Source organism: Heptranchias perlo, chromosome 2, assembly GCF_035084215.1.
Source record: "Heptranchias perlo isolate sHepPer1 chromosome 2, sHepPer1.hap1, whole genome shotgun sequence".
Classification (NCBI taxonomy): domain Eukaryota; kingdom Metazoa; phylum Chordata; class Chondrichthyes; order Hexanchiformes; family Hexanchidae; genus Heptranchias; species Heptranchias perlo.
Window position 1 is genome coordinate 100,583,695 of NC_090326.1, and position 12,410 is coordinate 100,596,104.

General features: G+C 38.9%; 1 protein-coding gene across 2 annotated transcripts in view; it reads right to left on the reverse strand.

The window, feature by feature from the left end:
- Positions 1–12,410, reverse strand: part of tmem245 (transmembrane protein 245) — a 132,885-nt gene that overhangs the window by 101,042 nt on the left and 19,433 nt on the right. For both annotated transcript variants that reach the window (XM_068005110.1, XM_068005103.1), the window contains exons 2-4: positions 9,841–9,958; positions 5,517–5,612; positions 3,301–3,414 (exon numbers count right to left, since the gene is read on the reverse strand). In XM_068005110.1, the coding sequence (XP_067861211.1) occupies positions 3,301–3,414; positions 5,517–5,612; positions 9,841–9,958 (328 nt within the window). The remainder of the gene's footprint in view (positions 1–3,300; positions 3,415–5,516; positions 5,613–9,840; positions 9,959–12,410) is intronic.

The window sequence follows — 12,410 nt, forward strand, 5'->3', positions numbered from 1 at the left end:
ATCCTATCCAATTTTTCTATTACTTCCTCCTTTACTGTGACATTGGCAGCATCCCCTTCTTTAGTGAAAACAGATGTAAAGTACTCATTTAGTACCTCAGCCATGCCCTCTGCCTCCACAAGATCTCCTTTTTGGTCCCTAATCAGCCCCAACCTTCCTTTGACTGCACTTTTACTATTTATATGTTTATAAAAGTCTTTTAGGTTCCCTTTTATGTTTCCCGCTAATCTATTCTCATGCAATCTCTTTGATCCTCTTCGTTCCCTTTTCCGTTCTACTCCATACTTTCTGTATACAGCCTGGTTCTCTACTGTATTATGAACCTTACATTCGTCATACGCCTCCTTTTTCTGTTTCATTTAATCTCCATATCTTTAGTCATCCAAGGAGCTCTAGCTTTGGATGCCCTTCCTTTCCTCCTCATGGGAATACATCTAGTCTGTATCAGTTAGCTCTTCTGTGAAGGCCTCCCATTAATCATTTACTATTTTACCTTCCAATCTTTGATTCCAATCCACCTGAGGCCAGATCCTCTTAACTCACTGAAATTAGCCCTCCTCCAGTTGAGTAGTCACATTTGATTGTTCCTTGTCCTTTTCCACAACTACTCTAAACCTAATGATAAGTAGGAGGCAAAGTATATAATTCTGAAGACCAAAGAAATTACAAAGAGATATCGAGATGATGGAATGGGCAAAAAAGTGACAGATGTCAGTAAATGTGAGGTGGTATATTTTGGTTAAAAAAGTAACAATTATACTATGAATGGAGGAAGGCTGGGTGTTATGGAAGAGCAGAGGGATTTGAGGTTTCGGGTTCATGTTCAAAAGACACTAAATGCAGTACCTCGAGTGGATAAGGCCATAAAAAGCTAATGGAATACTAGATTTTATGGCAAGAGATAGAGAATATTAAAGTCCAAATACAATATATTAATTACACCCCCCAATCTGGTGTCATCCGCAAATTTTGAAATTATACTTCCGATTCTCGAGTCCAAATCGTTTACGTAAATGGTGAACAGTAGTCCCAGCACCAATCCTTGTGGAACACCACTTCCCATCTTTTGCCAATCTGGGTAACTACCCTTAACCCCTACTCTGTCTTCTGTTTTGTAGCCAGCTTGCTAGCCAGTTTCTTAAACAGTCTTCTATCTTTATATTGCTGTCTACCACTGAAACCGAAGATTTAAAAGAGGAAAATTCTTGTGTAGCCTCTCTTGCTTACATATAGGTTTCCTCTTATTGCCACTACATTTCTTACACAGTAGCATAAATTCAAAATTACCACTTACTGCATGGTTTATCCGATTCTCGAGTCCAAATAGTTTATGTAAATGGTGAACAGTGGTCCCAGCAACAATCCTTGTGGAACACCACTTCCCATCTTTTGCCATTCTGAGTAACTACCCTTAACCCCTTACTGCAGTTATACAGGGCCTTGGTGAGACCACACCTGGAGTATTGTGTTCAGTTTTGGTCTCCTTACCATAGATATACTTGCCATAGAGGGAGTGCAGCGAAGGTTCATCAGACTGATTCCTGGGATGGCAGGACAGTCGTATGAGGGAGAGATTGGGTCGACTAGGCCTGTATTCACTAGAGTTTAGAAGAATAAGAGGGGATCTCATTGAAACAAAATTCAGACAGGGCTAAACAGACTGGATGCAGGGAGGATATTTCCCCTGGCTGGGGAGGTCCAGAACAAGGTCACAGTCTCAGGATACGGGGTAGGACATTTAGGACTGAGATGAGGAAAAATTTCTTCACTCAGAGGGAGGTGAACCTGTGGAATTCTCTACCACAGAAGGCTGTGGAGGCCAAGTTGCTGAATATATTTAAGGAGGAGATAGATAGATTTCTAGACACAAAAGGCATCAAGGGGTATGGGGAGAGAGCAGGAATATGGTATTGAGATAGAGGATCAGCCATGATCATATTGAATGATGGAGCAGGCTCGAAGGGCCGAATGGCCTACACCTGCTCCTATTTTCTATGTTTCTATGTTTCTTCAACAAATTAAGAACAATTCTGCAGAACTCTTAAAAACATGCAATGTTTCAATTTTTTCTGTCGTGCCAGTCAATAATAATTAAAATCCTCCCATGATTAATCTTTCAGCATTTTTACAGGTTTTTTTCCCCCAACTATCCTCTCCTCTTGTCTAGGAGGTTTATAACAATTACTTCCCATTACTAACCTTGACCTCAATTCACATTGTCAGAGCTGCAACAGATAAGATACATAAAGTACATTTTCTATTGATGTAAAGTTATAGCTCACCCACACTGCTACTCCTTCACCTGCTCTTCTGTACCTGTCCATTCTGTAAACCCCATACTCTGGTACTTTAATCTGTCTCTATTTTTATTATATCACATTTTTTCCTTCTATAGACATGTACCATTAGAAAGAACTTGCATTTATATGGCACCTTTCACATCCTCAGGATGTCCCAAAGTGCTTAACAGCCAATGAATTATTTCATGGTGACTTATATAGACAAATGCAGCAGCTAATTTACACTGAGTGAGTTCTGACAAATATTTGTGATAAGTGACTGATTAATCTGTTTTGGTGGTGTTGGTCAAAGGATAAGCATTAGCCAAGAAACCGGGAGAATTCCCCTGTTGTTTAAATAGTGCCGTGGAATCTTTTGCATCCACCTAACGTCTCATCCAAAGGATGGCAGTTCTTGACACTGCAGTACTCCCTCACTAAAGTGTCAGCCTAGGTTATGCGATGAAATCCCTGAAGTAAGGCTTGAACCCACCCTTTTGAGTCGGAAGCGAGAGTGCAATCACTGACCCATGTTGACACTATTAGGTGTATAGGGAGGGGGAAAGGGAGGGAGAGATCAGAGGTTCACACCTGTGATAAAGATGATGTCCAGTGGCAATGTTCAACGGTTGCCTTTCATGAACAGACACTTGGAAACTAGGATGATTAGAACTTACTGCACCTACCAGATCCTTCCCCATCCCACAAAATCTTATTTGTGGGATGTGCATGTGCAAATGCAAATCTAGAAAGATATTCTAAACTTTAAAAATGTAAAAAAAACTATTTCCTTTGGGGTACTCGTTACAACGAAAACAATTACACACAAAGCAGTCTATGACCAACACTTAAAATATTTATTGGGAATTAACCACACAGCACTGGTCGGATCAAAAAACACTATGTTTTTACAATATAATGCTGGTCCTGGCTGATTGGTATTTACATGGCTCAGAGGAAACTGTGCAGCAAATGATCAATTTCCTTGATTATTTCAAACCTGCAGAAGATAATTAATCACCTGATAATTCTTTTGATGGATGATCATCATGAGGACTCCTGAATCCTGTCATGGATATTACCATATTAATGGTGCTTACAACAATTTGAATCACCTGGCCAGGCAGCTCCAAACCTGCAGGCAAAAAGGACAAGTCAGAAAACAAGAAGTATCCTGATCGTAACAGGGAACTGAAATTAGAACAAAGCATGTTCTACAAGATATGATAAATCAGCAACTGTAGACATGTGGTACTTTCAGACTGCAGTATTCTAGTATAAAACTGAGGACTCTGGGACTTTTAATATTGAGTGTTTTTTTAAAAAAAAAGAGGCTGCATGCACTTTTTAAAAAAATGACAGACTGTACTGATTACACACCTGTTGTAATATTCCAATTGTACTCTATAAACTTCAGAAAGCGTATTAAACAGATAGTGTGCGCAAAGGAGAGCATATTTTTCCTCATCCTAATTTGTTCTCTTTTTTTAAACAAAATGAACGAGCGCAATTTTGAAAGCAAACAGAAAAACGCTAATTATCACCTGTGTTTTGTGGATCATAATTAGAATGTTTACATTTTCTAACTAACACCTGGAGAGGAGACACAGAGAGGAAAACATAGAACTACACTTCAGAGATCCAGAGCATGATTTTAGCTCGGAGCCAGGAACCCAGCGTGTGCATAGATACTCACATGTGGAACCCGGAAGTCAAGTGAGTGCGTCGCAACTGATGATCGCAACTCAATTGAGTATTTATGCTTCCGGGTTTCTCACGCGCAAGGCAGCCAGGTTGACAGGCTGGATGCTTGTCGAGAGAGAAAGGAGCCGTGAAAATTGGAGAGTGAGGGAGGGAGAGGTCGTGGGTATGGAAGGAATCAGAGGGAGGGGGTGGGGAAAGAGAGGTGGGGAGACGTGGACGACATCGGGTGGGCCTAGGAGAGGATCGGGGGGTGCGGTCAGCTGATTGTGGGGGTCTGATCACGTGAGGTGAGCTTGCTGGGCCTTGATGAAGCACTCCTGCTCCTCCTGACCCACAAGTAGTACAATAAAAACACTCAGCCTCATGGATCTGACCTTTCTCGCCCGCTTTCACCTGCTGTGAATTAGAAGCGATGGGAAACCCTAACAGGTAAGGTTAAATTTGTTTGCCATTTCTAATACACAAAAAATTAAGTGCTTCAACTATTGCAATGAGGCACATTGTCCCTTTAAATATTGGCCTGCCGGCTTTAAGTGGGGACGAGGCTTCCGGGTTTCTGTTGTGTGCGCGCATCCAAACACACCTGGGTTAAATCTGGAAGTGGGCGCGTCAGAGCCGGGATGTGGTCCCACTCCAAAAAAAGAACGTTTTTACTGCCCACCCGCCCTCAACCCACCTGTTCTTGGCGGTTAAAATTAGCCCCTAATCATGAACACCCAAGTGCTGTCAGATGCATGCTCTTCCCTCACTGCTGACAAACACCAGGAATCCACCAGTGAGTAAAACCCCCCATATTCTACATCCCTTTTGAGAAGCCTCATGCTCCCCCTCCACAGTGAAGGCATGCCAAAGAATTCCTCCATACTGCCAAGCCCCTGCGCAGCATTGCCAAACTCCAGAACTCCCACCCCAGTTCTGCTCAAGTCCAAGATCATCTCCCAGTGCTGCCAAGGAGCTTCCTCCAGTGCAGCTAAACACTACTCTCCATACCAGGACCACAAAATATCATATCTAATTCCAACTGGTAAACCTTGCCTACTATTTGCTGTGTATTTTCAGTTTTGAAACGGGCAAGGGATAAAAAGTAAATACATAGGTTAAGGAATATATATTTACTGTTTTCACAGCACAATGGAAAGAATTGTGGAATTTAATCCTCAAAACACCAGAAAATATCCCAGAACATCATTTAATAAAAATGTAATTTGACTTATTCAGTCATAGTAAATCAATGGCTCAGATGTTTTGCCCTACATGGTGTAAGCACCCCTACTGTTACGAAACAGTACATCCTCTGACTCATGCTTAGCAAAGCCATAGGAGATACATGCATGTGCATACAAACACGAAAAGGAAATGACGCTATTCAAACACCAATTTAAAAATGGGGGCTGCAGAAAAGCCCATTTCAGAAAGTTGGTTAATATTTTGAATGCTTAAATTTGTACACTTAAATAAATAGAGCATCTGCTATTTATAGATTTGAACAAAAAAATGCTTTGTGTAACATATCATAGCACAGCATCGACTTACCAGTGCTGTTTCCTTTCTCCTCCTGAATTGCTCCCATAACCAGTAGAATGACAATCACCACAAAAACTGGAATACGCCAAGAGCCAGCAACTGATGCTGCAAGGAAAGGAATACTTAATAAGCGAATGTGAACATCTATTATACTTCCAATTATTGTGCTACACTGAATATCACTGAACATTTGGAAACTTGATGAGCTAAAATGAATGAAGATCAAATTTCCTGGGCCAGACGGTATCTATCTTAGGGTGCTGAAGGAGGTTAGGAAAGAAAATTGCTGGGTACTGGCTCCAGTAATGAAAGATTGATTAGAGGTTGGAGTGGTTCTGCAAGACTGAAAACAAGTAAAGACAGTACCTATATTTAAAACGGAGATGCAAATTTGACACAGGTCCATTAAATTTACAACACTACCACATAAAATGATGGAAATTATATTTGGGAGTAAATTTGAGGAGCACTATAATAATAGCGTAATAAATAACAAATAGCATAGATTTGACACTTCAGTTCGTTGAAGAAATTACAAATAAAATAGTTTACTTGGACTCCATCATACCCTGGATTCCAACTGATTTTTGCTTAATTAGTAATTTCACGTGGGACCGCATCGATAAAGTCTCACATGAAATACTAATTGATTAAAATAGTGGGAATCCAGGGTAGGATGTGGGACTGGATAAGGAATTGGATTAAAAATTAGAAAACAGTACTTATGAGTAGCATCATGTCAGCCTGGGGAAAACGCGTTGAGTGGACTACTGCAGTGATCAGTGTTTGGGCCCATATTGTTTCTTATCTACCAAAATGACTTGGATTCAGAAACCAAGGTGTGAGCTTGTTAAATTTGCAGAAAACATTAAAATAGGGAGACCAGTTAAGGTTTTCCAGAGGCCTGTTAATTAACTAGGTCAAATTAAATGTATTGCATAATCGAAGAAAGAGCGAGCACCAGAGAGAGTTTGAAAGAACCTGGAGAGTTGTGATAATCCCATTTTCAACATCAAGACAATGTGGAGAAGCAATGTAAAAAAAAAACTAATGAGAGTACATAACCACAGCAGTGAAGTACAAGTCCAGAGAGGTTATGCTGGGAATTTAGACCTCACTTGGAATACTGTGTGCAGTTCTGGGCACTGCACTACAAAAGGGTATATGTTGATTTGAAAGAGTTCAGAAATAAGGAACAGGAGTAATCCAAAATTTAATGAGGATGAATAATGGGGACAGATTAGGGAAGCTATAGCCCTGCAGGCAGGGTTGGCCAACCGTCCAAAGCTCAAGAACCAGGAAAGCAAATTATATGCCCTCAAACAGCCACAATTCTTAAATAAAGTATTGCATGCTCACCGATATTCTCATTGTAACTGCCAGCTCACCATGTAAAAAAATTGAAAGCCAGCTCACCAGAGTAATTTTTGATACATTTGATTTTGAATTATTTACATGAAATCTGGATTGTATTAATTTCCTCTTTCACTCTTCCCATCATCTCATTTATTTTCTGTCCCCCTCTCATTCTACAGTTTTACATTCCCCTTTCCTTTCTCACATTATCCATTTCTATCTTCTCAGTTTCCTCTCTCCATCTCTTATTTCCATACTCTCCATCTCTTATTTCCATACTCACTACTTTCCCATGATGAAAATTGAATTTTTGTCCTGTTAGGCATAATATACATTAGTAGATCTCTGTGTTGTTCAGTAAGTCAGAGGATTCATAATTTTATAACGATAGGGATTTATGCCATGTAGGGGATAACATCAGGGCCACTGATTTGCAATGGAAGAAGAGTCAAATTCCATATCTTTTTGAAAAAAAAATTCTGGGATTTGTACTGGTGCTTGGGATTAAAGTTCACAGCTCTTACAATTTTCACAGAATAATGGGCAATAAGTGTCATATATTATTTAACTATGTATTTAATTCTTATCCTTTATCATTTTAAAGCTGAGAATAAACAGCAAGATGGTATGCAAGATGCACCAACTGGAGGTAGAGGTACGGTTTTTAGCATTACTGTGGATGGGAAATAGGGGTTAGTGTCGCTTGGGAAAAAAATCCTGGGCTTTGGTGGCGCTGGGGTAAGGTCCTGGTCATTGGCAGAACTGCGGTGGGGACACTGAAGTTTATTAGTATTGCAGTGGGGCTGTTCGAGTTTGGTAGCATGAGTGGGAAGGGTACTCTGGAAGATAACTTGAGGTCTGGCACAAGTGTGGGGTGAACGCGAGGTGATGCATAACTTGCTGGATTTGCACATTAAACTTGAATTAAACTCGCCACAGAAAGTTAAGGCTCATACTTAACAGCGTAAGTACCCTTTTAACAATGTGACAACCATTACTGCAATGCCAATCAACCTCTCCAGCCCAGAAAGGGAACAATTTAAACTGTTTGAGTCTCATTTCTGTATGTAGTAAATTCTTAGAGATTAAAAATTTTACATTTAAAATTTTTTTCTGTACGTTTTGTCTTTTTTTCCCCCCCTCTCTCTCTTAATCCAATCTTTCCCTCTCTGTACCTGATTTTACTCTAAATCACCCTTCTCCTCCCTCGTTGGTCACGTTATTCACCAAGGTCCAGATCCCTCATTGCCCTCACCGTGCCATTATCAGCTCGCACTTCCAGGGCAAAAATTTTTTCGAGCTGAAGGGTGCAGGAAAAAAATCTAACTAACGGCACACCCTCCTCCAAGATTTGGGCCATTGTGATCCTCTGTCTCGATGTCTGTCTAACAGCTGTTAATAGTGAGAATGTTTACACTTTCTAACTGCCAATGTAATAGGTGATAATCATGAGATAATTAGAGACTTTTTGAAAAATGAACTCAATTATAAATGAGGAAAGCACTCATTCTTTGAACTTAATGCCCTTTCTGAAGTTTATAGAACACAAAAAGCTGTGTAATCAGTAGTATGTCTTTTTTCTCACACCCTATTTAAAAACCCTATTTTTGTTTAAAAAAAACACATAAATTTTACCTGAATAAAGATTTTGAAATTTGCCCTCTAGCTATTCTCCAAATAATTTTGAGCAGAAACTGCTACAGGATCCATCAGTACAGCTGTTGACATGGCATTGCTGCATCCTGGTAAATTAGGCAAACTGCACAATCCAAACTTAGCTGAGAGTCACAGCTCTGGGCAAAAATACAAAATCCAAGACTTTTAGGAAAAGCTAAGGTCTTCAAGTAAAAAACTTTAATGAAGGCATTAAAAGACAAAAAAGACAATTCAGTGGGAAAATATATTGTAGAATATGTAATTTTCTGAATTTATTTTGTACGAAACCTTATTTTATACATTAGAAATTTCAGTTACGGAGGAAAATAATATTTTGGGATACAGTATATGAGTAACTTGAGACATGACACATGATTAAGTGTAACATGTTTGGGAGTTATAGGTGACTTTGGACCATTGACTCCCAAAGCTTTCCACCACTGGAGTTTTCCTCGCTTCATGTCTGGGTCTGTTATAGCTTAAATGAGAGATTGATTACTATGATTAGTCAACAACTCTATCCATGTTGTAACATGTGACTACCAAGATGTAGGTGGAGAACTAGATGAGACCTTGTTGGTCTTTTGTCATCTAGCAATTCCTATGAATAATAAAATTCAAGTATGCAATATATGACTCATGCGACATTGTACGGTCAATCTTCTCTCCTTCAATCTTGCCCATTGCCCTTTTGCTAAGGTAATATTTTTTTTTAAATGGAAGTCACAACATTGCTAGCAGTCTATTTATCATGTTCATTCTGCCACCAACTTCTAATTTTTAAAATATAAATATACACAATAAGGCACAGCAAAATGTTTAAATAGTGTGGTACAATCTTAGGTTTCAAATGAGAAACAAACTGAGTGCAACTCAGAGTTTATAACATCACCTGAACAGAGATTTTGTCACATTCTGATTAATGCATTTCTAGCTATTTGTTATTTAACCTATGAAAAAAATGCTAACAGATCAATGTGCAATAAATTTTCAAAAGCCAGAATCCACATTGCAGTTCATTTTTAGGATATTGTGTATTAATTTATCCTGCAAGTACTTTTTAATTTTAGTTCACATATCTCAGATATTTAAGTTTCCCATTTTTTGTATTTTTTGTCCCTTTGTCCACTTATGCCAGAGCCAAGAGAATGCTTGTAGTATGGTACCATTGCCCTCCAGAGGCACCACAGACCACCCATGCAAATTCTGCTCTCCATTCCTTGAATGGAATGGAGGAGGTACTTAAGCTTCTGCTTGGCCAAGCTCAGATTGGGACTGAATGAGCCTCAAAACTGGAAGTGTTAAAAAAAAAGTTTCCTACCTAAATAAAAGAGAAGCACCGTCCACACCGGGACAGAGATCGTTTTAAGAAAGCGCTCAGTTTTTGTATTCCACTTAAATGAAACTGCCAACACATACCCAACAACAAGAGTCCATACCTGTAACAGGATTAAAAAAAAAATGCATTAATTCATTGCTTCAACAATTTAATTGATGTCATAGGCAGAGCTACAGCTTAATTCAACCAAAATTCAATATTTTCCATCCAGAAAAAAATCAATAAGAAAAATTGATTTAATTTATAGGACTGAAGAATGTTGATTAGTTATTTCAACCAGACGTTAAAATTTGGACATTTTCTACAAAAGATGGGGTTTTTTTTGAGTTACATTCAGTCTGCAGCACAGAAACAGGCCATTCGGCCCAACTAGTCTATGCTCCAAACGAGCCTCCCCCCTCCCTACTTCATCTATCCGTATCTGTATACTCTTCTATTCCTTTGACCTTCATGTGCTTATCTTAAATGCATTTATGCTATTTGTCTCAATTACTCCACGTGGCAGCATGTTCCACATTCTTACCACTCTTTGGGTAAAGAGGTTGCTCTTGAATTCATTAGTGACAATTTTATATTAATGACCTTTAGTTTTGGACTCCCAAGTGGAAACATTTTCTCTACATTTACCCTATCAAACCCCATTATCTTAAAGACCGCTTTCAGGTCGCCCCAGGCTGTTTAGTCTTTCTTGATAAGTACATCCTCAGAGTTCTGGTATCATCCTTGTGAATCTTTTTTGCACCTTCTATAATATGGAGACCAGAACAGTGCACAGTACTCCAAGTGCAGTCTAACCAAGATTCTACACAAGTTTAACATAACTTTTCTGCTTTTCAATTCTATCCCTCTGGGAATGAACCCCAGTGCTTGGTTTGCCTTTTTATGGCCTTATTAACCTGTGTTGCTACTTTTAGTGATTTGTGATCTCTACCCCACGATCCCTTTGCCCCTCTACCTCATTTAGACTTTTAAAACAGGTCACCTTCTTAAAACTTAATTGTAATCCATTATTGATGAGTAATTTTCAAATATGTGAATGCTTTGGCAAATAAAGGCTTTCAACCATCACCAAATACATGGAATACAGCAGAAAGAATAAAGCAGTCATGTATAATATATAATGGACCAGAATTTACTGTGAGCGATGAACAAATTGCACCCGCCGTTAGTTAGACTTGCACTTGCCCATAAACTTTCTATGAGTTATTGCACAGCAAACTGCCGTCAGTGGGACATCCAAACAGCATGGCGCCCTCTACTAGGCATCTGGGACCTGTGTGAACAGGGCAAGTAACTGTGTATCTCCTTAACCAATCAGATTGAAGAATCGTTAATAATAGCGCAGCCTGAACCAGGAAGTATAAGTTCGAATAGTGAATTCAATGTCAAATCAGGTACAGAATGCGAAATAAAGAGAGAAAGAAAGATTGGATTGAGAGAGAGAGAGAGAGAGAGAGAGAGAGATAAAAGAGACAAAGAAAAAAAATAAAAAGTTATTTAAATTTTTAAAAAAATCTCCAACAATAATTAAAAGCTGAAGTAATGAGACTCCACACTTGTAAAAGTTAATTTTCAGTGCCAGATACGTTGTTTGGCAGTAATTAAGACTTACCACGTCATTAAAACTGGAATGGACAAGCCCCAACTTTTTGTGGTGAGTTTAGTCCGTATCTACCACACATGTACAGGAACTTCATGCCTTTCAATGTATTTGAATGGTGAGTCAGACAGCGAGATGCCGTTTTTGCAAAGCTGACAGCAGGGCAGCGCATCTCGGACAGCAACTTCTGGATTTCAGTGTTTAACTGCGCATGTGCGCTCGTCTGAAGTTGCTGCCCGATTTGTGAATAAATAATCGTAAGCTCTGTTAGCCTCAACGTTATTTTCACAGTAAATTCTGGATCAATAACTTTGTAAATAAGGCCATTGTTTGAATGTTCATTTACAAGACTGATAAGGAACCTTATAAATGAAACAAAATAGACAATTAATTTTCAGCTTAAACCTACTTGTATTCCAGTAGACATATTAAAGAATATCAAAAAAACATTGTTAAAGAGATAAATTGTTCATCTCTGTACCAGTCAAATGAAAATCATTCAAATTCTAAATCTAATAATTTTGTAATGTATGACACAATCAGTAAAGCAGGAGTATAAAAAAGTGCTTAAAATGACACCTGGAAGTAATAAGCTGCAACTTCGAATAGTCAAGGAAATTAGGTGTATGAAGGCTCAGTTAATATTTTTAGAAGTTTCATAAAGGACTAGAGGAATAGCAAACATTATCTCGATATTCAAAAAGGTGGACATGAAAATGATAGGGTAGTTAGCCTCACATCTGTAGTTGAGATGTTATCAATGCGCATCTAAGCAGCATACTGAATAGTCAGTATAGATTGGGAAACAGTAGGTCATCCCTCACTAGTCTACTAGAAACTAATCTGACGAGAGTGATTATCCAGTGGATATAATTTACTTGGACTTTCAGAAACATTTAACTACAGGGTTTTGCTCCAAACTGAAAGATGCTATCAGAGGCAACCCTGTAGC